We start from the raw sequence: 26,198 nt of genomic DNA on the forward strand, positions 1-26,198 counted from the left end.
TTAAGTCTCAGTCCTATACCAACATGTGAAAAATATATTTTCAGCATGAAAACAAAGAATATCATTTATCCTGGATAAGAGAAAGGTTTAAAAGGTAATGGTGTTAATATGACATGCAGTTCTACAACGAGTTTGACCTTAAGGGTACAGTTAGACATGGGCATCATTTTTAGATAATATTGTTGTTAGTATTTTCTAACCTAACAAATATTTGTTGTCTAAAATCGAAAAACCAAACAACGATATAATAAATTTTACAAAAAATGATTTATACATTTTTTAAGAAAAAAATACAGAAAAACAGGAGGGATTTTTTTTATTATTTTTATAAATATTTATCAAGATTTGATCACAGTGAAAATACAAATATAAACAAATATACAATAAGTTACACATTGCTGTTTAAATACATTTTTAAGTTGCATATTGGGGTTTCAAAAGACAAAATGGGGCCGGTAGATGTGAATAACTTTTTCATCAATTCAGCTAAATCTTTTTTTCTAAATCTTTAAACCAAACAGTAGGTAATTTTGAAAATTAAAAATATTTCTCTCAAGGTTTTAAATAAAATTTTAGGATAAATGACCAAAAAACTAAAGCATTTTACATAAAAAACCTAAAAAAAATCTTCATTTGTTAAGTCAGAATAAAATGAACTATCTATTAATTTAAAAATTATGATTATCATTTTTAAGGTTTTTTTGTGTAATTTTAAATGTTTGAGTGTCAGGACTGCATAAATTGTGTAATTAGAAAGTAACTGAGTTATTGCAATATCAAATTGTCTAAGCCATATATCTTAGCAACCTGATGGTGTAAATCTTTGATATTTCAATTTAAGCCTATTTTATCTAACAGAATATATAGTTTGGAATATCAGAGGTCTACGACATGGGGTCGCAAAGATATAAGGATTATGAAATCACAGTTTGGGCCAAAAACTAATTTCCTTTTAATATTTTTATGTTTAGTGTTTATATAACCCTAGAAAAACACTGCCAAGAAAATTCCAGGTTGATATATTTTAAATTTGTTATCCATCTCTGAATTTACTATTTGGCTTTGCTATGAATCATAATATATATGTATTCTTTTTTAAATAAAATATATTTTTGCTTGCTGCAGGATTGTCTACAGCAAGCAAGTAGACGAAATATTTGTCAACACACTTGTCCTCCTTATAAAAATATTAATTGTGCTTTTCTGTAATTGATAATAAGATTCCGTCCTGTGCTGGAGATCATTATACATTGTCTAAATAAGAACATCCAAAGGAAAAGAACTGGTGGAAGAGAACTAGAAAGAGAAATACACAATGATGACTGAGGAACAGATTCCGTCCTGTGCTGGAGATCATCATACATTGTCTAAATAAGAAAAAAAACAATTAAAAAAGTCTTCACTGCATATATATATACCGGATAAATTTTAGGCCAGGTGGGCGTCAAGGAGACTATTGTTATAATGAAAGGAGTGAATTAGCTTCGTATGGTGGTTTTAGGAGGTTTAGAAGAAATATTTGAAGGATTTGGTATGTTCGGGCGGGAAAAGACCTTGAAGACACAAAAAATAATCGAAAATATTGTTATTTGTTGAAATCATATTAGCAAGGGTTCAAGAAGTATGTTTTCCAGATAGCTTGATATTTGCCTTTACATTGTAAACAAAGTTGTAAAGCAAGATTTAAAAATGACAAAGATCTGGGTTAAAGGAATTGAATTTTTGCCACAAACTCTGATTTTCTAATCTCTATATCTTTGTAACCCAATGTCTTAGACCTTAGATATTTCAAATTATTAATACTTATAGATAAAATAATCAAAGTTTGAAATATCAAAGCTTTACACCATCAGGCTGCAAAGATATTGGGATTAGAAGATTTGAGTTTGTGGCTAAAACTCATTTCCTTTGTGCCAAAGTCTCTGACAAAGGAATTACATTTATTAGGGATCTTAGATTTAAATCAAAACCAAAAAAATCCACAAAATTCCTTCATTCATTCAATTCTAGAACTCTTTTTTTCTTTTAATCAATCGTAAAGGTTTGCCTAATACAGACAACTCTGATGGATCAAGTTTCAAACCGTTCTAAAATTTCTTGCTGTTAAGAACGATGCTGAATACTTTCGGTAGAACCCTAGCTCCTTACATTACAACTTAGATCTGATAAACATCATCTGACCTAGATGGGCATCTAAATAGAGATGTACTTTGGGTAGAGATGGGCATCTAAATAGAGATGTACTTTGGGTATAGATGGGCCTCTAAATAGAGATGTACTTTGGGTAGAGATGGGCATCTAAATAGAGATGTACTTTGGGTATAGATGGGCATCTAAATAGAGATGCACTTTGGGTAGGGATGGGCATCGTTTTTGTGAATGAACAAAATATTTTCAGGAACGATGGTGTTGTTTAGAAAAAAAAAACGAATGGTGGAAGAGCAATTTGGACTATTTAGAGTATATAATAAAAACAATCATTAAAAAACAAACTTGGAAAAAGTAAAGAAACAAATATTTCAAAAGATTTTTAAAAAATTGTTTCTTCACTGAATGAACAAATATTTTTTTTGAAAGATTATTGTTTTTTTTTACTGAATTCACAATTTTTTTAAACAAATGGTTTTACTGAACAAACGATTTTACTGAACGTTTGTTCAGTGAAAGCCCTGATTTTATCCTTAAGTTAGATATGAGATCAACACTTTTGTAATATCCTCCAGACCCCCCCATGTACTAAAATGGTGAGGGAAAGATCATCTTTGGAAATATAACAAGTAAGAACATTTAAGTGCTATTTTCTATAGGAAAGAAAAGGGAAGGAGAGAGGGGGGGGGCTGAAGTTGTTTAAAGGTTAAATAAATTCTCCGAACTGATTTAGATCTCTTCAAAGAACTTGATTCTTTAAATAAAGTTAAACTTGCATTTTCTTCATTGCAAGCTTCTAACTCGCAAGAAATACTCAAACATAAATCACAATTCAAAACTTTTAATTACTTTTTTTTGAGGTAAGACCATTATCAGATTAATTTGCAGAATTAGAAAAGATTTTAGGAAGGATTTGAATTTTTTTATCAGAATTCGAGAATTTAAAAATAGAAAGAAAATATCATCACGAATTTCTACTCAAAAATAATCTGTTTATCCGCCTCTTGTATATTTTTGAATATTAAACTTGTTTATTTTGATATGGCGGTTTTTCTGCAAAATTGTGTATTGCTTTTAAGAAACAATGGAGAAATTTATAAAAATAAGAAATTTGCGAGTTAGAAAAACGACATCTGCATCTTCCACGCTTTTGTTGAGATTAATGTTCCATTGTTGATTGTCGTCTTTGCTTGGAATCTCACTTTCTGTTTGTGTGCTAGACAATTAAAAGCCCAAAAAAAATTTAGACGTATAAAAACTCTACCTGTAATTATTAAAGTCTATATTAGAGATAGAGCAGAAATGAGCTTGTTGGCAGCTAGCCCCGCAGGTCAAAGGGGCCAGCTGGCTGTTTGACACCAGGTAGTTGTCTAGAAGGTCAGGTCTAGAATATATTTAAATGATTCTTGGATACAAANAAATCTTGTAACACTGTAAACTTGAAAAAAAATATATTGAATTTTTTATTCATACACAGGGTGTCCCAAAAAACGATCTTGTATTACTTACGTACCAAAGTTTATATTTTAACAAATTGTCCATTTTTAAATCTCACGTGACATCAACGGTCCTATTGAGTAAGGTTGGGCAAAGTTCTGTTAACGAAACGGTGGTTTTCGAAAATTAATGAAAGAGTCCGTTAACGAACGGCAAAAACTGTTAATTTTTAAATCGTTAACAAAATGGATTAACCGTTTTCGAAAAAAAATTAGCTGTTAACAATATTTTATTTGCCATAAACACCAATAATACTTTAATATACCGTTAACGGCTGTGCTGTTAACGATTTTTTAACCATTAACGAATTATTTTTGCTGATAACGCTGTTAATATTCTTAAATATACCGTTAACGGCTATGTCATTAACATTTTTTTTTAACCATTGACGAATTTTTGTTTGGTGCTTTGCTCCATTAACGCCGTTAATTTTGTAATAACGTTACCATAAACGGCTAGAGCCGTTAATAACTGTTGAAAATTTTCTGTTAATGCCGTTAATAAAAAATTAATAAAAAGGCTATTTAAAAAAATGAAAATGCCGTTAACGAACGAACATTCTGTTCTTACCTGTAAAATTAACAGCTAACGGAAATTTCTCTTTTTTAACGGCTGGAACTAACCATTAACGAAACGGCTAGAAAAAGTTGAAACGTGCCCAGCCCTACAGTGTTAAGGCGGAGACACAAATCCTGAACGGATTAATATTACCCCTGTATCGTACTTTTAGCCGGCCGGCATGCCTTGTTTAAGCCTAGCCAAACAGAAATCGACAATCAGATATTGATGTACGGGCTTGGAAGCCTCTGCCTTTGTTAGGTGAAGCAGGACGTTGATAGCTATAAGTTAATACTTCCTTAATTTTAGTGCTAAATACCTCTTAAATACCTCTTAAATACCTCTTAAATACCTCTTAAATACCTCTTAAATACCTCTTAAATACCTCTTAAATACCTCTTAAATACATCTTAAATACCTCTTAAATAGGTAGAAATCGATCGGAAATGCTCCATTGGTTTCCGAAATCAAACCATGGTGACGATGTCTCAAAGACCGTTTTGTTGACACCCTGTATAAATTGTATAGTGTACCTGGTATTGGACTGAAGTTTAGTATATAATAGATCCAATGATTCAGGAGATATTCCACCAATATTACTAAAGGAAAACGTACTCATAAAAATAGTAAGAAACAATTTTTTAAAAATTAATTGACAATTACCTACATTAAAGAACATTAAAGAATTAACTCTTATTACAGGAAAAAGAACGGAGTGAACTTTTAAGGGAGTGACCGGCAATGTATGGTAGTTGAACTGAGAATGCAGTTTTGTTAAGAAATATTTTAGCATTCATATTAAAGACCTATGAGACGTTTTTACAGTGTATATTTGTTCAGCAAGAGTGCAAATTCAATTTTTAAATCCTCCTTTATTGTCTATCCTGGAGAGATAATTTTGAAAATCAGGTTTTTGAAAATTAGTCAAAAACGATGACGAAAAATGTAACAAAAATTCTATAGTAAACTAATTGGATGCTTAGGAACATATTTCTCAATATTTCTCAATAAATCAATGTTAGAATTAAATAATTCCTTTTCATCATTATATAAAAGTTCTTATTCTTTACAAATTTGTTCGCAGATTTCTTCAAATTCTTCAAAAGTCGGAATTTCAATAAAATTTGAAGGAAATCTACAGAAAATGTTTGTGAACAATAAGACATTAATTTTTAATTTTTTTTATTCTCAGTCTGTTCTTAAACAACGTATATTGTTTGTTACATTTTTCTCTAAATCATTCTTCCAAAATAGACAATCTATGAGGATTTTAAAGATTGAATTTGCGCACTTGCTCAACAAATATGCAACGTAAAAACTTCTATTATGAATCCTAAAAAATTTACTCTTAAATACAAGCATTCTCATATCAACTACCATACATTGCCGGTTACTCCCTTTACAGAGTTTAATGTCATATCACTGTTGAAAATAAGATTTAAAAAAAATGCAAAATCCTGACGAACCTAATAAATCCACTGACAACTTTTATTTTTGTTGGAGGGGGGGGGGGGCTGGTTAGGTTCATATTCCTCTTTCTATTTGACAAGAAGGCATATATAACTTATGAGAGTGCAGATAGGAATTATATGTTTCTGACATATTAGAATTCCTCTATGGTGAAATAATATTATTATAACTTAAAGTAAAAAGAGTAAAAAGTAATTGCTCTGACCCGGCCCTTCTGCACCACCTCAGAAATACCACGAGCCTTGTTTACAATCTTTTTAATCATTTGAAACAAAAATACTTCCGGAACTATGTTCTAATATATCGCAGAACTTTTTCCCACTCTCTCAATGTGCCATTGGATTAAAAAGACTAATGTGCTTTAGAATAGAACTTTATCTTACGTATAATTTGACTGTTATAGACCAGTCTTAAAATAGGCAAAATCTTGCATTAAAATGTGATAAAGAACTCGTTTTTTTGAGTTTGACTTAACTTTTGTTTGCATGCCATCCGTTTATGAACGCAACTGAGAAAAACACAGCTATGCGAACATTCGGACAGCCATTATATCTCTATATTGCTTTATAGGCGAGATATTGCAGTATATGCGGAACATTCGGACAGCCATTATATATAGGTGAGATATTGCAATATATGCGGAACATTCGGAAAGCCATTATATCTCTATATTATCTCTTATTCGACAATAATGTCACACAAAAGAGACAATTAAATTGTTTGTTTTTTTATCACATGTTGTCGTCTATATCTTTATGTACGTATGCATACAGTACAAACAACTCATTTTGGACGAGGGTCAATTTGAATTCAATCCAGACCGACCCCTTATACCTTAGGGACGCTACCAGACTTTTTACAGTGCCCAGCCTATCTTAGGTCTATTTTACCTACCTCACAAGCTTATTTTTATGTGTACTGACACTAAATTCGAAATTTAAGACAAGTCATGAAACAAATTGTCAGAACCTGGGTTTTGTGAATATGAGTAATTCAATTTTGTTTAGCAAATTTTGTCCTTTAATTTTCTAATTCTTACATTATTACATGCATAACAAATGTATAGACCCTCAAAAAGGAAACTCGGGAGGTATTTTTTTATTGACTTTGTATTTAATATGGTATGTTCCTGTACTGTGAAGAGAAATTGTACTGTAGTTTCCACTGTGGTACACCACCAGAATTAGAATCATCCAAGGACAGTGTAAACTGTGAATAGTCAAGGATCTAAAAATAAATATTAAAAGCGAGGGCTCGGGAAAAACAGAAAATTGCGTTATTTTTTGCGTTTTATTATATTTAAAAAAAAATTCGTAAATAATATTGATATATTCTATTTCAATATTTCTCTCAACCAAATTTTAAAATGACTTTTTATTAAGAAATTATCGAAAATATTGATTTGTGGATTATTTTGTCCCACAAAAGGAAATGATAAGTTGCCAATTTCGGCCACCAGGATTGTAACTTACAATTTTATGTACTGTACCTTCCCATCGTATGTACTATATCTATATAGACGAAGAGAAGGACTGGAAACTACTAAATCAGGTTCTCCATTCAGAACAGTTCTAAACAAAAAATTGAAAATATAATAGGGACTGTTTAAAAGAAAAAAAAAATATTGAAAGACCGTTTATTTTTATAAACAACTTAATGTGTGAAACTGTTCTGTTTTGTAGAAAAAAGAATCATATTATTTTTCTGGAAAAATTCACATTTCAAACATAATTTAGATTTTCTATTTAATTACAGGGTTAACTCTAAAGCATGAGGCTTTAACAGGAGACTTTTTGATGTGGTTCAATTTGGTCTTCCGACATAAACGTACTTCCGAGTTAAACGTACTTCCGATAGAACGTGCTTCCGACATTAACGTACTTCCGACATAAACATACTTCCGACATAATCGTATTTGTTTAGTTTTATAAAAGAAAAATAAAGTGACATGTTTGGCTTTAAATGGAGTGACCGGCAATGTATGGTAGTTGAACTGAGAATGTAGCATTGTAGGGAATTTTTTTTTGGATTCAATTGAAACATATAAAACGTTTTAAAGATGTATAATTAATTACTAAGTTTGAGCGTAAAGTCAAGGTTCAAAATTTTCCATTTGGTCTTGGGTGGAGAATCAATTTTTCTTAAATTATTAAAGTAAACCAATTACTTGTTTAGGAACAGGTTGAGAAAATAAAAATTGATTCTTATTATCTTATATTCTTAAAAAATTCTCCACAATATACTGCATTCTCAGTTCAATTACCATGCATTGCTGGTCACTCCCTTTAAGCAACCACAAATATTAGAAAAAAGGCTGATTCAAAGTTGTGAAGTCGTCTCTCCAGTCTCATGAAAATATTGTTTAACTATTACAATCTTTACTAGAAATGGTTACTAAAAATGATCCCTTTACATTGGATTTGTTTAAACCTTTTCAGATTCAAAACTAATTTCCCTAATTGAGGAAATTACCCCCGGATATTATACTGTTTATAGGTGACAGTTATCACTCACAAAATAATGAACTAAATGTTAAATTTCAAATTTTCGAATTTTCTAATTTTATTTTACAGTTAAACATTCGTAAAGCATGAAGAATAAATGGGGTTTTCAAATTTTCCAAAATATCTTTATGTTTGTCTGTCTATCTGTTTGTTTGTCCGATCATAGCTCATAAACCCCTTGAATGATTTGTCTAAATTACTTATAGTTAGCCAACAAAGAGCCTCAATTAAAATAAAATAAAAATAATAAACTACCTGATCAGGTTACAAAGATATATACGGATTAGATAATTTGATTTTGAAGTATTGTTAAGTTTCTTTTATTGGCAAAGTCTATGTTTTTTTTTTAATTATGTAAAATGTGATATGTGTAATGTGTGTACTGATAGTATTTTGAACATTTATTTTAAGACATTGTTTAAAATAAACATTTTAGCTATTCATATCATTCCATTTCTAATCCAGAATTTTAATCAGATTATATTATAATGTTAAAGGATTCTATCGAATCTAAGTTTCTTTAAAACATTTGATGTTGTTACTAAGCAAATAGTTAAGCTTATTTAATCCCTAACTTAGTGAAATGGGTCTGTTTACACTGCACAATATAGTACTCTTTAAAGTTATATCTTGCTTCTAAAGTAGTCTTCCTATTCCAGAGTTGTCTAGTTATTCCTGTACAAATGAACAAAATATTGTAAAAAATTGTTTAAAAGCTAGATTTAAATTTAATCCTTTTTTCTTTATTTTTTAATCATTTACCTTGGAGACACAGCTGGAGAAATTAACGCCCATGAAACAGGATTTCCTGAAGAAAAAGAAAAATTATATTTTTTTTTCTCCATCTTTTTGCTGCAGAGTCCCTTTGTAGTTTGCAGTCTCCTTACGTTTAAACATTAATCATGAACAACGGTAGCATTTAAAACAACAATTGGGAATATATTCTCATTTTATTAAACAAACAAGTGTATAATTGTATAAATCATGTAACACGGGTAGCCGCAGTACATTTGAATTTCCGAGCCGGGTCAACCTATCCTGTCCCAGTTTGTACTGTTTCACCCAGACATAGGGTAAATAAAGTAGATACTCAATAGGACTAGCCGGTGCAACAAGATTGACGCGGTCAGACTTTAGGTTGAATTTACTTTTACTAGAGGGTCAGAGGTGCGTGGCAATTATGCCTCCTATTTCTGCTGTATATGTATATGTATATGTATATGTATATGTATATGTATATGTATATGGTTATGTATTTGTATATGTATATGTATATGTATATGTATATGTATATGTATATGTATATGTATATGTATATGTATATGTATATGTATATGTATATGGTTATGATAAAAACACAACATAATGAATTTCTAGTTTAGTGTTTGTTGTTTCTCACTCGTAAATATAAGCAGGGCTGGATACGTTCCGCTAACGAACGGAAATTTTAAGAAATTACGAACAAATTCCGGAAACAATCGTTATATGGTCAGATTTCGGAACTATTGCGAGGAAATTGCTAATCTTGAACGCTAGATCTTGATATCCTACGTGGGCACTATTACATATTGTAAACATCAATACTTGATACCTTCATTTTAGTTATCCCTACAGGATATTACATTCAATAGATAACGAGAAGAATTAAACTAATTATTAAACTGCAGGAGATCAATGCCTGATCCCGAAGTTTTGACTTCAGAGACCAACATTAATTAATTTGAACTATTTTGCTGAACAACCTACTGTCGGTTCAAATTTAAACCACTGATTCAAAGTTAAAGATTCAAATCGGTGATTCAAATTTGAATCGGCAAACTCATTAAATTCTGTCTCAGTTCAAAATCATTATAACCTGCCCGTTAATTAAAAAGCTATTTGTAATTCATTTAATGCCAAATCAAATTATTTTTTTTTTTAATTTGATATCTAAACCCTTTTATCAGATCGTGATAGATTAGGTATTCGCAAGCTTGTAAACGAACAAAAGTTTTAAAAGGATAAAGTCTCGGTAACAGACGAACATAACAAATATATTAAAGAAATTGTTTTATGCCCAGCTTTAGTTATAAGATTTGGTTATACTTACATATTCATATATGTATATATATTATATATGAACTTTATCTATAAAGAATTTATATTCATTATACCGGCCCCTACTCCTTAACCTTCCCCTCCCCCGCCTCGTTGTCAATAAAAAATGGAAAAACATTGTAAAAAATATCTATTTTTAAATAGAAAAATACAGTAAGTGCGTAGGTTGGCTTCAGTCTAAAGAAACCTAAGGAAATTGAAAAATACGCAATTCAAAACTTTAAAGGGTTGTTCAGTTGAAAACGGTTATGAACGATTTACAATCTTACTTTATTACCATTATCCTAATAAAGGAATTTAGTTTTTGTCACAAACTCTGAAATTCTTATCCCTATATCTTTGCATTTAAATGTCGGAGACCTTAGATATTTCAAACTATGAATTATTTTAGATCAAATAATGATAGTTTGAAATAACTAAGATTAACACAACCAGGCTGCAAAGATATAGTGATTTGAAAATCAGAATTTGTGGAAAAAAATCAGTTCCTTTGAAACCAAATTTATTTTTCATTTTATATATATATATGCATATATATATGTAGTAGATTTGAAGGGCGCTTGTCACTTATTTTTTTATCATTAACTTTTGCTTTCTAGGAAGTCAAATTTACTTCAACTCAGCTTTCGGTGCGTTCTGAAGCAATTTGGAGTACACAGACCGAAGATGTAAAGTAGCGTTTAGTGATAGTGGTCTCTCTATAATCTATAAAGTATAAATCTATCTTTCTAAAATCTATCAAAGTATGAATTTATCTTTCGATTTATACTCTATATAAGTATGAATCTATCTGTTCATCTAAAATCTATTATTGTATGAACCTATCTATGTCTTTATAATCTATATATTATAATAAATCTGTCTATCTCGCTCTAATCTATATCGTATTAGTCTATCTTTCCATCTTTATTCTATATATGTTGAATCTATCAATCTATCTATTTATAATCTATATGGTATGAATATATGTATCTATCTATCCATAATTTATATAGTATGAATCTATCTATCTATTTGTAATCTATAAATCTATCTATAAGCTATATTGTATCAATCTATCCCGGCCCTTATACTCTTGTCACAAATAAATCTGACTCCTATCTCTGTCCAGTGTAAGGTCGTCTTTTCTACCCTTCCTCCCCTTATTTTGGATTAGTCTAAAACATGGAAATATTCCGGCATTTACCTCGATACTCGATGACAAAGACAACAAATTGGATAGTTAAACTTTTTAACTAGTGAATACTTAAATCCTTGAATAATTCTGCAATCCAGAGCAATTCTACTTCACGGGTAGCACGCAAAGTACATTTAAATTTCCGAGCCTGGTCAACCTTTCCGGTCCCAGTTTGTGCTGTACCTAGATCTATGGACAGGACTAGCCGGTGCAAAAAGGTTGAGGCGGTCAGACTTTATGCTTCATACAGGTTGAATTTACTTTTACTAAAGGGGCAGATTTGCGTGACTTAAACAACCTGAATTTTATTTTCAGTAGTAATATCCAAATGTTTAGACTGATCCAATCACATCCTCCGATCCTTAATTACTCCTTATTTACCCCAGACACAATCAACTAGTAAGTTATCCCATTAAACATTAAAAACGATTTAAAACCAATATTTCATTTTTATCAAAACTGTATTTTGTAGGTTTGAAATAAATCCATTTATTTGCAACTTTGTGTTGGGGAGTAGAGGAGTCATCAAACCTTCTGTCCGTGATTTTGAATCTATGTATTTATCTATCTATCTATCTATAATATTTATAGTATAAACTTATCTATCTATCTATAATCTATATAGTATAAATTTATCAATCTATCTATAATCTATATAATTTAAATCTATCCATCTATCTATCTATCTATAATCTATATAGTATAACCTATATATTTGAATCTATCTATCTACCTATCTATCTATCTATCTATCTATCTATCTATCTATCTATCTATCTATCTATCTATCTAGTTTGAATCTATCTATCTATCTATCTATATATCAGAGTATGCCTGGTTCGGTCTATTAAACCCAATCAGAAGAATAAAGTTTCTAAATCTTCCTGCTTGAATGGTATCTTATCTATCTATCTATCTATCTATCTATCTATCTATCTGTCTATCTATCTATCTATCTATATATCTATCTATATATCTATCTATCTATCTATCTATCTATCTATCTATCTATCTATCTATCTATCTATCTATCTATCTATCTATCTATCTATCTATCTATAAGATTTCCCACTTTTTAAATCTTTCCTACATAAAAGCTTCAACAATCATTTTTACACATCTACTAACAGAGACTACAGACATGATGCATGCGTTAGTAATTAAAGTGCCCTTTAAAGGGACTGAAAGTTTGATTTGAAAAAATGGCAATGTCAGATTCACATGGTTGCTTTAAAAGCTTTGTCTGAGCTGAAAACTTTAGAATTGGATGCCCTTAATCCTGATCGCTTAATCGGAATATATACTGTGGAAACTTTTTATTTTTATTTTTAATCCGCTCTCGTTGGATATCACATTTCCTACTACATTAATAAAGATAAGTTTTAGAGCAATCAAACAAATATGAATTTAATCATGTTAATATGAACATATCAAAAAACATATTTTATCACATTTAAGAACTATAGTTCTTTTAAACATTGGTCTTAATACAAATTAATCCAAAACTTACGTTCGTTCAATCGATCATTGGTTCAATTGATATGACACCACAAAACTGCGGGAAATTTAAAACCGGGTTTCAAAAGTTAAAGAGCGCATCTCTAATCTCTAGAAGTTAGTCTAAAGACTAAATTAGTCTTCAAATTAGCAAAAAGAGAGGATCAAGAAATAATCTCGATATCCAAAATTCTAAAGTTTTCAGCTCAGATCAAGTATGAATTACATATCAATATCAATAATTTGAAATACGTTTAAACCTAAAAAAAACAATATCTGTCAATGGGACCGATGTCAATCTGACATTACATTCTTAGCATGTAGGCTCACTTGAAATTACGCTTACAGTCCCTTTAATCTTATTTTTCTTCCTCAATGTTTCTTTTCCTATTGTATTTGTTAATATAATGGTGGGCCTGCCATTATTCAATTAGTTCTGGGCTCGGAAAATATAGCATTTGTTAAAAGGTAATTAATTAATTAATTGATTGATAATTATAATATTATTATTCTGCTATGTAAACAAACTGTACTGTACTATACTGTACTGTACTGTACTGCACTGCATTGTACTGTTCTATACTGTACTGTTCTGTTTATAAACTGTACTGTACTGTACTCTACAGTGCTGTACTGTAATGTACAGTACTGTACTGCACTTTACTGTACTGTACTTTACTGTATTGTACTGTAATGTATGGTATTGCACTGTAAATGTTAATGTACTGTATGGCACTGTAAAATTTTAATGTTCTTTACTGTACTATACTGTACTGTATTGTACAGGAAGAATACTGTTTCCCTTTCAATTTTTAACTATTTGTGTATGAATCAATTTTCTTTAAGAAAAGCGGTGGGGTGGCAAATTGTCTTTTTAAATAAATATCAACATATTTGGTTTTTATGGGTTTTTTGTCGCCAATAATGTTGGTTTTATGGTCATTAGGTTTATATCCTACAGCCATCAAATAGACCGATTGAAGAAAAGTAAGAGCAAAATTCGAAAATAGATGAAAATGGGGAATGGCAATTAGATGGCAAAAATTCAAATCAACTTTTGATATGTTCAGCAATTTTTTCACACAATAAAACATGTTATTCAGTATTAAATATAAAAAAATCAAGTTCAATTTATTTTCATCGCAAAAATGAAATTATAATTATAACTTTTTATTTTGAAAAACTGATTATTATTTTAAATTTTTTAAAACGTGAATTTCAGAAACAGTGAAAGAAACTATCAGACTTAAGCGTTATTTTCAAAACATTATTGAACAGATGACGGTTTGAAGGGTACCGGTGTAAATCGGGCATGCTATTTTTTTAAAACGGAGATTCACTTGATACGCGCACAGTCCCGAACTGTTCAAAAACAAAAGACCAATACTTACTTTTTCCATCTCTAAAGATTCTAAATGTGTCTGTGTTTTGATGTCCAAAGAACTGTCCTACTATCACATCAGAATACTGCAGTACCAACCGGTTATATCTAAGCAATAACATTATATCAATCAATCAATCAATGGTGTATATAACCTAATATGAAATATAAAAGTTTATGCATTATATATTGAGTTCAGCCGAAGCGGCGCTAAGCACTTCTTCTAAAACAAAAGTTGTTGCCTCAATATCTCTAGGCTTCTCCTTCCTTATATCCCAGCTGAGGTTTTCCCAGGCAATGGTACAAGTATATTTTAGGGGAAAGAAAAGATTAAAAAGTAAAAAAACGAAGCAAAACTTTTAAAACAAACAGAGAGAGGAAAATAGATTAGTATAACCAATCTTTCCAACACATAAACATTAATGTTTTAGAGATTAAATTTATAAAATGGAAAATAGAAAAAACAAATATTTAACTTTTAATGAAAAAGGGGTGTAGAACAAGTAAATTTATTTATTTTTAATAGTAAACAGGAAATACCGTTCGTAACTTAAAAAACGACCGTTCTCTGCTAACGAAACCCATGGTGACCCAAAAAGGATTAGACCGCAGAAAAAAATAATAGAGATTTTGTTCATTCTTTTTTTGCTTTTTTAATGGAACTTTTTTCCCCAAAATAAAAAATCTCATTAAAAACGAAATAATAGATGATGCTATTGTACGGAATTCAGGTCATCATTTAAGTAACACTGTATGTTAATAAAGCTGTATTGATTTTAATTATCTCTATAACCCAAACAGGTTTCATTGTTTATAGTACTGCAACGTTAATGTGGGTATATAAACAATATTAAATTAAATCTATAGAGGAGACATATTACTACTGGTAGAGAAATGGGCCAGGGATCTGGAATTGTGAAGCTTCTTAACCGGTCAAAGTGCATCAATATAATTTCATAATTTTCAAATTTTGGCAGTTTTAGATTTGGGTCTGCCTATGGTTTGCAGCGAATGAAACGTTTCGCGAAAAAATGCAAAAATTTCATCCGTACTGTGCAAAATTTTTCGAGAAATTTAGCATTTTTCGCAAAAATGAATAAAACAAAAAAAGCGAAAAAGGAGCAAAATTTCGCAAAAAAAATATTCTTGAGAAATTTTTGCATTGCTTATTTCGCGAATATTTTGCATGAAAAACAAATCAAAACGACTGTTTAAAGCGCTTTTTTAATCGTTTTTGGTTCGTTGTTTCGTATTATTTTCTGTCAAGGTCAAAATGTGGCATAGTGTAAGTAGGGAAATAAATGTTTTCATTTCTTTGAAAAACGATCGTTTCGTTATGAAAACGACGACGAAAAATCGAAAACAAACAATCGTTTTTAAAAATGATCGTTTTTTTTTTTTAAATTCGTTTTAAAAAAAATAACGTTTTTAAAAACGATAATTTTTATCAAATCGTCGTTTCGTTAATGATCGTTAGCGACGACCCTTTGTTTACGATCGTTAACGGAGAGAGGAAACCGACCTTGAGGGCATCTGTACTTATCATTGAGTAGTTCTTATGAAAATATCAAGAAGTTTTAGCTCCCCCACAACTTTTTAACTTCATGTAAAACGAAATTCAATAAAGTTGCATTTAACTTTTTTCAAAAACGACCGTTTTTCCTAAAACGACTGTTTTTATGAAGTTCGTCGTTTCGTTAAAGATCGTTAACTACAACCTTTCGTTAACGATCGTTAACGACGACCCTGCGTTAACGATCATTAACATATGTGTCAATAAGATTTTTATTTTCAATAACAATCGTTTTTTTTCAGAAGTGGCCTTCTTTTAAAAACAATCGTAAAAAAACTGTCGCAAATCGGTTTTATATACACGATCGTTATTCGTTTTCTAAAAGTTCAAAACGAGTGGTCGTTTTTAAAAACGGTCATTTTTTCCGAAAACGAAACAATCGTTTTTGGAAACGATTAAAAAGTAAACAACAAAAAAAACAATCGTTTAACGATCGTTTTCAAAAACGATTATCAACCCTAAGTTTTATTTACATATATTTATATAAATTAGCTATAGCTGACATTTTTTGAGGGAACTCACTTTTCAGGTATTGTTCAATATGACCAACTGTACCTAGAGTTGTAAACGGGATGATACCAGTATTGCGCTTGATTATGGCTCCCAATCTCAAAAACTCCAGGAGGAGTATGGCCAAAAATTATTACCTAAAAAAATGTATTTTATTTTATCTTCTTGAAAAAGCTCTTTTGTTTTATCTAGCATGTTAATCAAAAATCCCTTTTTTCTTCACATTTTATAAAAAAAAGTATAAAAAATGAGCTTACAGTTTGCTGTTTTTCTCGAGCTTTTTGTAGAACTTGTTCTAGCCAAGAGAACTGGAGTCCAGGGTCCCCTCCTGTATACCTCCCTCTCTCAGTATCCTAGAGTTATTGAGATATAGAGATATAGAGATATAGAGATATAGAGATATAGATATATAGAGATATAGAGCTATAGAGATATAGAGAACTGGAGTCCAGGATCCCCTCCTGTATACTACCCTCTCTCAGTATCCTACACATTAGCATTGTCGTTATTAAACAATTAAAGAAAAAACTATTCTCAAAATCATCCCTCCAGAATGGACAATATAGGAGGATTTTAAATATTGAATTTGCGCTCATGCTGAACAATTATCTACAATAAAAATGGCTCAGAGGTTTTAAATGAATTCGGAAAAATGTCTCTCCGATAATGCAATCTCAGCTCAACAACCTAGTCTAGGCGGTCTTTCCTTTTAAAGGGAGTGTTCGCAAAAAATGAAAGAATATATAGGCTTACGGCAAAAAATAAACGCTTTTGATCGCTACTAATCTTACTTCTATCTGTGGCGTCTGGAAGAAGAAAATTGTTAAAAGCGACTCATGATATCGAATAGAAGTAAGATTAGTAGCGATCAAAAGCGCTTATTTTTCACCGTAAGCCCATACACCTTTCATTTTTCGCAAACACTCCCTTTAAGTGTAAAAAATACCTTACCCAAATTCCAAAAATAAATCCTATTTGAGTTTAGAGTAAATACCTTTAACCAAAGTCCTGTATTAAGTCCCACAAGGTTAAGTCGTCTACCAGCTAATTCCACTTTGTAATAACCACCTTAACAAATAAATAAGTAGTATATAGTTTCCACGTATCATAAATACGTATAATTGTATTCTGTAAATTACATTTCAATAATTCTCCAGCTATAAACGGTTGTTTAAAATATGTATAATTGTATTTTGTAAATTACATTTCAATAATTCTTTAACTATAAACGGTTGTTTAAAATACGTATAGTTGTATTTTGTAAACTGTATTTCAATAATTCTTTAACTATAAACGGTTGTTTAAAATACGTATAGTTGTATTTTGTAAACTATATTTTAATAATTCTCTAACTATAAACGGTTGTTTAAAATTGCAGTCTACGCGTAATTACTAGTCACTAACCACGGTTTAATTGCAAATTACTTTTAGGGGAATTTTCTCAGAAATTTTCCTGAAAAGAATATTAATTTAATGGGGGAAATAAAGATGTAGCTTCAGTTCCATTACATAAGGAAATATGTCTTTTCTTCGATGGTTATTAACCATATCTGGATTTGGCAGTTTTGATCTAATATTTTGGAGAGAGGTGGGGGGGGCGGGGTTCTGTGTTAGACACCCTGTATATCCCTGGATAAAGTCTGGTGCTGGACACCCTGTATATCCCGGGATAAAGTCTGGTGCTGGACACCCTGTATATCCCGGGATAAAATCTGGTGCTGGACACCCTGTATAATCCAGGTTAAAGTCTGGTGCTGGACACCCTGTATATCCCGGGATAAAGTCTGGTGTTTATTGAATTGCAACATTTGCTTTGCTTAATCAGCAAATTTTGAAATGTCTCTTTAAAGAATGTTTTCCTTTGAATGTAGAACATGCTACTGTTTACAAAGTGGAGTGCGCACCAAAAGATAAAGATAAACTTTGATTTTTTGTAATATTTATTTTGTAATCTTGACCTAAAAATTGGAGCTCCCCCCCCCCTTCTCTCATCTTCTTGTTGATTAGCTTATAACTGTTTTCATTTTAAATACTATCGCATTAAAAGTTTACCTTACAAGAGAATTAATTAGGAACATTTTTACAAAAAAATTTACTTCTGAATGCATCTTTAAAACTCCTATCTTTTATAATTGATATGATAAATCTAAACAGATATAAATCACATTTTTAAATGAACATATATTAATATTAAAACCTTCCTGGCACACTTTTTCTGGGGGGGGGGGGGTATCTGTAGATTAATTTAGTTGTTTGTCTCCAGCTGACTAAATAATTAACCAATCCCTGCAAAATCAACTTTTTCTAATTCGGGGGGGGGAATCTGTAGATTAATTTAGTTGTTTGTCTCTAGCTGACTAAATAATTAACCAATCCCTGCAAAATCAACTTTTTTGAATTCACTGTTTTAAGATGGATTTGAGAATGTTTGTTATCGGTCTTACGATCGACATGTTATCTATTTTTTTTAAAAAGCTTTCAGCTCGTCATTTTTCAAATTTTTAATTATTTTTTTTTACGCCAAGTTCTTATAATATATCCCGTCCACACACTAGGGGAGAAAAAGTGAAAAATCGATCAACCATCAATTGTTTAAAAACAAAAAGTTTTTAATACCTACTAAAAGATCAAAATGTAATTTAAATGTTGTGGCTTCTTTAACTAATAATAAAAATGGTATAACGCCTATAGGCTTTTAGGTTTAACAAAATATGAAACGTTTATCTCAGGATTTTCTAACGAAGCAAAACTTTAATCTTTATCTTTTCTTTCTGTTTCTCTTAAACAATTGTTCAACTAATACATTTATCTTTTCTAGTTCTCCAGAAAAAAAGAAAAATCTATCATCAATAAGAGCAATTTTTATACAATAATATATATTATATATATATTATAGCTTGTTCAAGAAAAATGAGTGGTTAGGGGTTTTTAAGACTTGTTATGGGCTTAAAAATCTTCTATCTATCTATTTCCAATTAGATATATGAATCCTTTATTCAGTGCTATCAGCAAATGGACATATGATTTTTTCACACTTGTATGCCGATTCCATTAGCGCCTGATCCAATCAGGGTTCAGTCATGTGTTTGTTGTCTATTCTGGGGCCGAATTTAAAGAATTTGAACCGCGGCTTAAATTTAAGCCGGGGCTCAAATATGGTTGGTGCCACTTAAAACTGTATTCAATTTTTTAATATTTAAGCCAGCGCTCAATTGAAGCCGGGTTTAGGGTGATTTGAGACACGGCTTAAATTCATTAAATTCGGACACTGAACCAATAGAAATTATAAGGCAGTAGGATATATCTTTCTATCTATCTCAATATCCAATTAGAGTTAAGAATCCTTTAATCGGTGCTAACTGTAAATGGAAATATTTACTTCTTCTGAAACTATAGTTCTTGACGGAAAACAGCAACACGCTAGACAAATCAGGATAATAGGCCGGTTAGGATTCTGGTGGGGGATGTTTATTATCCCCAGACAATTCTTTCCCATTCTACTGAAACTATATTGTTCTACTGAAACTATAGTGTTCTACTCAAACTATATTTTTCTACTGAAACTATATTGTTCTACTGAAACTATAGTGTTTTACTGAAACTAGTGTTCTATTGATAAAACTATAGTGTTCTACTGAAACTATAGTGTTCTTCTGATGAAACTATAGTGTTCTACTGAAACTATAGTGTTCTACTGAAACTAGTGTCGTACCTCTTCTAATTTTGAATTCACGCAAAAAAAATATGCGAAAAAAAGCAGATGTATCTGGTTACATATTGAAAATTCATAACATATTTGGTTAAGATATGATTGAAAACATTTCAATTCCAATCTGACGTTTAATTTACCTAAGTTTGATATGATCAAACTTAAATATTATATATGTAAAATTTGCTTCCCTGGCAACATATCTACGTGGGTTTGATCTGTCTAATAATGAAATTAACCCGGCCGCGGGCAGCCGTTGTACATTTGAATTTCCGAGCTGGGACAACCTTTCCGGTCCCAGTTTGTACTGTACTTAGCTCTATGGACAGGACTAGCCGGTACAACAAGGTTGACGCGGTCAGACTTTATGCTTCATGTAGGTTGAATTTACTTTTACCAAAGGGGCAGATTGGCGTGCGTCTGAGGGGTTCTAAAACCACTCGAGTGTAGTACGATTTCGAACATTTTAGTTTCGAACTGACTAATGCAACGACGGGTACATTTGCTCGTAAATTTAAAAAAAATTAAACCACATTCAACGGTGTTCTAGTTAAATTGTTAGTGGTCCACCATAGTTTCAGTAGAAGTAAATATTTTCATTTACTGTTAGCGCCGATTGAAGGATTTATATCTCTAATTGGATATTGAGATTGATAGAAAGATAGATGTTATTCTATTGGTATAGAATAGACATCAAACACATGATCGAACCCTGATTGGATCAGGCGCTACACTATAGTTTCAGTAGAAGTAAATATTTCCATTTACTGTCATGGTGTCGATTTCTCTCATTGGTTAATGAGCTAGATAGAAAGATAGATGTTACCGTCATTCAATTTCTATTGGTTTAGAATAAACAACACACACATGGCTGAACCCTGATTGATCAGGTGGTAATGGACTCGGCATACTAGAGTTGCTAATGGACTCGGCAGTCGGCATACAGGAGTAGGTTCTTCATTTTCAACTCTATTTTTCTCGTATAAACGTACTTTTTGTGCATAATTTCTATTTTGATTTCTCTGAGAAGGCTGTGCACTTTAAATATTTCATTTTATTACAGATCCGAAAGTTAAAATTAACTCTGTTGCAATATTTTAAACTTTACTTAATATTGTTAAATGTCAATTTTAATCTCCTAAGTTTAGCCACTTTATTTAGTTTTATTTACTCAATAAAAGTTTTAATGATAAAATCAAACAAGAAAAAGGAAATAAAAAGCAAAATAGATAAAATTTTTGCTAAAGAGAGTGCATTCCTACTTACTAAAAGTTGTTTTAAAAGATCTCTGCTTTTTTTTCTTTAGATCAAAATCTAATTTTTTATTGATTATCATAAAATTATAAGATTAATATTAAATTCTTTTTTAGAAAATTACATTACAATGTGTTATAAACCGAATTGCTATTCATGTAAAACTAATTACATATGCTTTTTGATATTTGTTGTGAATATGTCAGAAAATTACTTTAAACTCTAGTTATTCTAATCAATATATAACTATTTTGCATAAGATAAATTCGCACCGTGATCTCTAATAGTTCTTCTTAAATCTATTTAATTGAAATGTTTTGTTATTATTATCAAAATTAGGTGGAAAAAATAATCAAAACAGCCAAGAGCTATTTTCCACCTAATTGCTTTATACTTGTACTGTTAATATAATCATCAATTTGTAGACTAAGACTAAATGTCCAAATTTTCTAAAAGTGTATAAAACGCATAAAATGTTTTTTAAGATCTTAACTTCAAGTGAAGGTTTTTATATAGATTAAAATATAAAATTTGAATTAATTTTTTAAAGATTTAAAGTTTGTTATGAAAAATAAATTTGTATTAATTGGGATGAACTGTGTAACTTGTGTAAATTATGCAAAAATATATTTTTTAAAAGATGTCAATTTCAATTTTTTGTCAAAGATTAATTAATTAAGATTATTATTAATACTATTATTGCTCAGGATTAAAAATCTACATTTTCTAAAAGTTTATAAAATGCACAAAATGTTTTATAAAATATCTCAACTTCCAGTCAAGGTTTTTGTTTAGATTAAAATCTCAAATTTGAAACAGATTTGCAAATCTTGGACGGATTTGCATATATTTCAATAAGATACTGTCGTACATATTATACAGGGTGTCCCAAGAAATGGGTGATCAAATGGAAAAAGACCATAACTCTTTTATTTTGACCCTCTTTTCAACAAAAACCCAAAAAAATATGAAGAAAAAAATCTTCCAGAGTTAAAAAATTAAAAACCTAATTTTTTGACTCTTGAGTGGGCTCCGAAACCCAAGAATGACCTTTTTTTGTTACACCCTAAATAATCTTACAATATATGATTTCAGTAATGTTTAAATATATCTACATCTAAAAAAAATCTTCTAACATGAAACATTCTTGCTAGCTTTATTCTTCCTTACAAGATTAAACTTTGTAAAGCTGAAAACTTTGATATGGAAAAAACTTTTTTATCGTTGATTAAGTCAAAGTATTTTTTTAAAATTTGGCATCAAGATTTTACCATTGTTCATAAGTCGGAGAAATAACTTTACCCTAATTATAAATTTCATAAACAAACTTTTTTTATAGATTTTTTGTAAATGGTTTTTTTCAACTGAAAGGACCTGTTTTTTTCTATAGATAATACCTGTCTAAATACAAAGTCTTTTTGAATTAATTTACGAAACCGTGAATTTTGATAATTTGATAAATTAAACGTCAAATTTTTGCATTTTCCTCTTTTGTTTCTCTTTTTTTGTCAAATGTGGCATAAATAAAAAGATTTAAAAAAAAATTAAAACTCTTTAAGCTTACAGATTGTTGAACCATAGTCCAAAAACGTGATTTAATTTTAACTGAAGAAACGAACCAAATATATTGGTGCATTAAGTTTGAGGCAATAAATCATTTCAAACGCAGGAAACAATTAAAATAATACAACCCCGGCTTTCATGAAAATTGTTAATTTAAAATGTTTTCTCTAGATATACAACACAATAAAACGGCAAACTTTTTACATATTTCAAAGATAAAACTAAACTTTCAAAATATTTCAAAGATAAAACTAAACTTTTAAAATGTTTCAAAGATAAAACTAAACTTTTAAAATATTTCAAAGATAAAACTAAACTTTTAAAATATTTCAAAGATAAAACTAAACTTTTAAAATATTTCAAAGATAGATCTAAACTCTATATAAATGAAGATACAGAATGAGATCGAACAAAGTGAATTTTTGTCCTAAAAATTTTACATATGGTATTTTGCAAAGAGTTCAAAGAGTTTGTAATCAAACAGATGTCAAAAGGACTTAACCGATCGTGCACCAATTGTTCTTTATTTACTACCCGGCCCTTAAAGGTTTACCGCTTGCCAAAGTTGAAAAATATTGACCTAAAATTAAGATTTTTCCATTTCTGAAAATCCACCAAAATTGAACAAAGTATCCATGAAAAATTAAGCAGCAAAGTAAGATCGCTGAAAGAACGTTCGCTTAAAAAACAACAAATCAAAGAAAATTTACTTTAAAGGGTTACTAGTAAATTTATTGATAATATATTTATATAAATATATATATATACATATATTTACAAACCACACGTCACTTCTAGCCTGAAAGGTGGGGGAAGGACTGATATGTAAAATTTTCATATATATATACAATTTTAGTTTTTAAACTTCACATTTTATTAAAAAAGAATTATATTAAATATAATGTTTCACGTCTCATAACGATCCTCTGTAGTCAAAATTCTTTGAACAATATATATATATATACACAAATATATCAATACATGTATTCAGCATGTCTATATTTACCTTTTTTTAGTGTTTGTACAGCTGATGGAGGAAGCCAGGTATTCCATATTTCAGAAACATATCTAAATCGTCCAGAGTTTATAGCATAAACTTTACAAAGGTCTAGGCAGCCATTAAAATTGTGCTCCAGGTGTTAAGACCGGATTGACTATTTTAAAATATCGCAACGTTTTTGGTTTTAACTTACCTTAACTTACATACAGTATATTTTGTCACTATAAAAGAATATCAACGTTTTCTAAACGTTTTCTTTACACTTTCTGTATATAAGTCGAATATGGGTTTCTTCCAAACGTATTTTACGGGCAACCGTAGTACATTTGAATTTCCGAGCCGGGTCAACCTTTTTGGTCCCAGTTTGTACTGTACCTAGCTCTATGGACAGACTTGACGGTGCAACAATGTTGACGCGGTCCGACTTTATGCTTCAAATAGGTTGAATTTACTTTTACTAAAGGGGCAGAGGTGCGTGATATAGAGACAACATGATCTAAATAAATACCAGTTAATACAGTGGTAACCGTAAAATATTTGCTCAATTGATATATCATCTTAATACAATGAATATTTTATTTTTTTACTCCGTTAGTCTAAACATGCACCGAAAGGATAATTCATCAGATTTAGATTTTCAATAAGCCCAACAAAAAATTTTAAAACAAACAGATATATACCAAACTTTCAAATTAAACTGCAGCTCGGTATAAAATAGAATAAGGCTTTCGAGTCTGAAAGAAGAAATACTGCATAGCCCGCCACCCCCATACAAAGCTCCCCTTCCCCCTAGACCCCGCCTGCCTAAATATATTTATTGGTCATTTTGATTTACAACTCTTAGAAGGAAGTTGAAGGGTAGTGAGGGGGGGGGGGGGGAATAAACAATTGGGAAATATGGAGTTACAGAGTTACAGACAGGGAGTAAGGAATAGAAGGGAGATATAACTAACGCGGTTCTCCCTATCATATTATTATACATGCTTTGCAGACGGTACATCATTCAATAAGAAATATTTTTCTGATGTACAATTACCTCGTATACAATAACCTATTCTGAATATTTCTTATACAAATGGAGTACCGTCTGCAAAGCATGTATATTCATAAAGTAGGGCGAACCGCGTCAGTTATATCTCCCTTCTATTCCTTACTCCCTGGTTACAGACCTATGGAGTTAAACAAATTTTATTTCTATTTTCCCCTAAATCTTTTCCCCCAGGTTTGTTCACTTTTTCTGTAAATTGCCTTTTTTATTATTATAATTTGTTCATTTAACTCTATGTAATAATTTTGATAATTTTCTGTAGGACTGATAAGGACATAAAAATATATCGAAAGTTTTTTTCGGTCTGCGAGAGTGAAAACCTTTTTTGCCAATAAGGAAAATTTATATTTATAAAATAATAAAGTTATACGGTTGGAGTTACACAGTTATAGAGTTATGGAGTTATAGAGTTAAAGAGTTATGGAGTTATGGAGCTATAGAGATTAATAATTATGAAGTTATAGAGTTTAAGAGTTATGGAGTTATGGAGCTATAGAGATTAATAATTATGAAGTTATAGAGTTTAAGAGTTATGGAGTTATGGAGCTATAGAGAGATTAATAATAATGGAGTTATAGAGTTTAAGAGTTTTGGAGTTATACATTTATAGTGTCAAGAAGTCCAAGAGCTGAATAGTTAATAACGTTTAAATCAAAATAAAAAAATAAAAGCTGTTGACTGAACTAAAATAACAAAAATATATATTTCCACTCTAATGGGGTAAGCCTTTGATATTTCAAACTTAGACTATTTGATCCATCAGAATTGCCAGTTTGAAATATCAAAGGTCTGCGACATGGGATTGCAAAGATAAAGGGATACAAAATTAGAGTTTGTGGCAAAAAAAACTCATTGGCTTTGACCTCTTCTTGTTTCGCCAATTTTGAATTTAGGCAAAATTTCTAGTTGCATCTTATATATTATATATGCTTTGCGTGTGTGGGTGTCTGTTTGTAACCGATAAACGTCAAAATATTTGTAGGACAACATGTCACGTGACTGACCCCAAATTAGATGCTCAAAATCACAAAAATTTGTCACCAACTTTTTTTGTTATTGTATTATATCGTACAAAGAGAAAATGCTCACAAAAGTTAAAAATAAAGAGCTTAGTAATGTATACTACATTTGCAATATAAACATTTGAAGTTCTTTATTAATGTGCATTGTGCATTCAGTGGGACCTGTTCACTGTGGAATAAAAAGACGACC

The 26,198-nt window shown here is 30.4% G+C and overlaps 1 protein-coding gene across 2 annotated transcripts in view; it reads right to left on the reverse strand.

Annotated features, from left to right (window-relative positions):
- Positions 1-558: 558 nt before the first annotated feature.
- Positions 559-26,198, reverse strand: part of LOC111712522 (acid sphingomyelinase-like phosphodiesterase 3b) — a 44,735-nt gene continuing 19,095 nt past the window's right edge. For both annotated transcript variants that reach the window (XM_023487164.1, XM_023487163.1), the window contains exons 10-20: positions 23,945-24,006; positions 17,407-17,480; positions 16,670-16,765; positions 16,458-16,549; positions 14,340-14,437; positions 8,940-8,985; positions 7,163-7,244; positions 6,803-6,900; positions 4,737-4,802; positions 3,413-3,532; positions 559-1,367 (exon numbers count right to left, since the gene is read on the reverse strand). In XM_023487164.1, the coding sequence (XP_023342932.1) occupies positions 1,244-1,367; positions 3,413-3,532; positions 4,737-4,802; positions 6,803-6,900; positions 7,163-7,244; positions 8,940-8,985; positions 14,340-14,437; positions 16,458-16,549; positions 16,670-16,765; positions 17,407-17,480; positions 23,945-24,006 (958 nt within the window). In that variant the 3' untranslated portion in view covers positions 559-1,243. The remainder of the gene's footprint in view (positions 1,368-3,412; positions 3,533-4,736; positions 4,803-6,802; positions 6,901-7,162; positions 7,245-8,939; positions 8,986-14,339; positions 14,438-16,457; positions 16,550-16,669; positions 16,766-17,406; positions 17,481-23,944; positions 24,007-26,198) is intronic.

The sequence above is a fragment of the Eurytemora carolleeae genome, unplaced genomic scaffold (assembly GCF_000591075.1).
Source record: "Eurytemora carolleeae unplaced genomic scaffold, Eaff_2.0 scaffold1277, whole genome shotgun sequence".
Lineage (NCBI taxonomy): Eukaryota > Metazoa > Arthropoda > Copepoda > Calanoida > Temoridae > Eurytemora > Eurytemora carolleeae.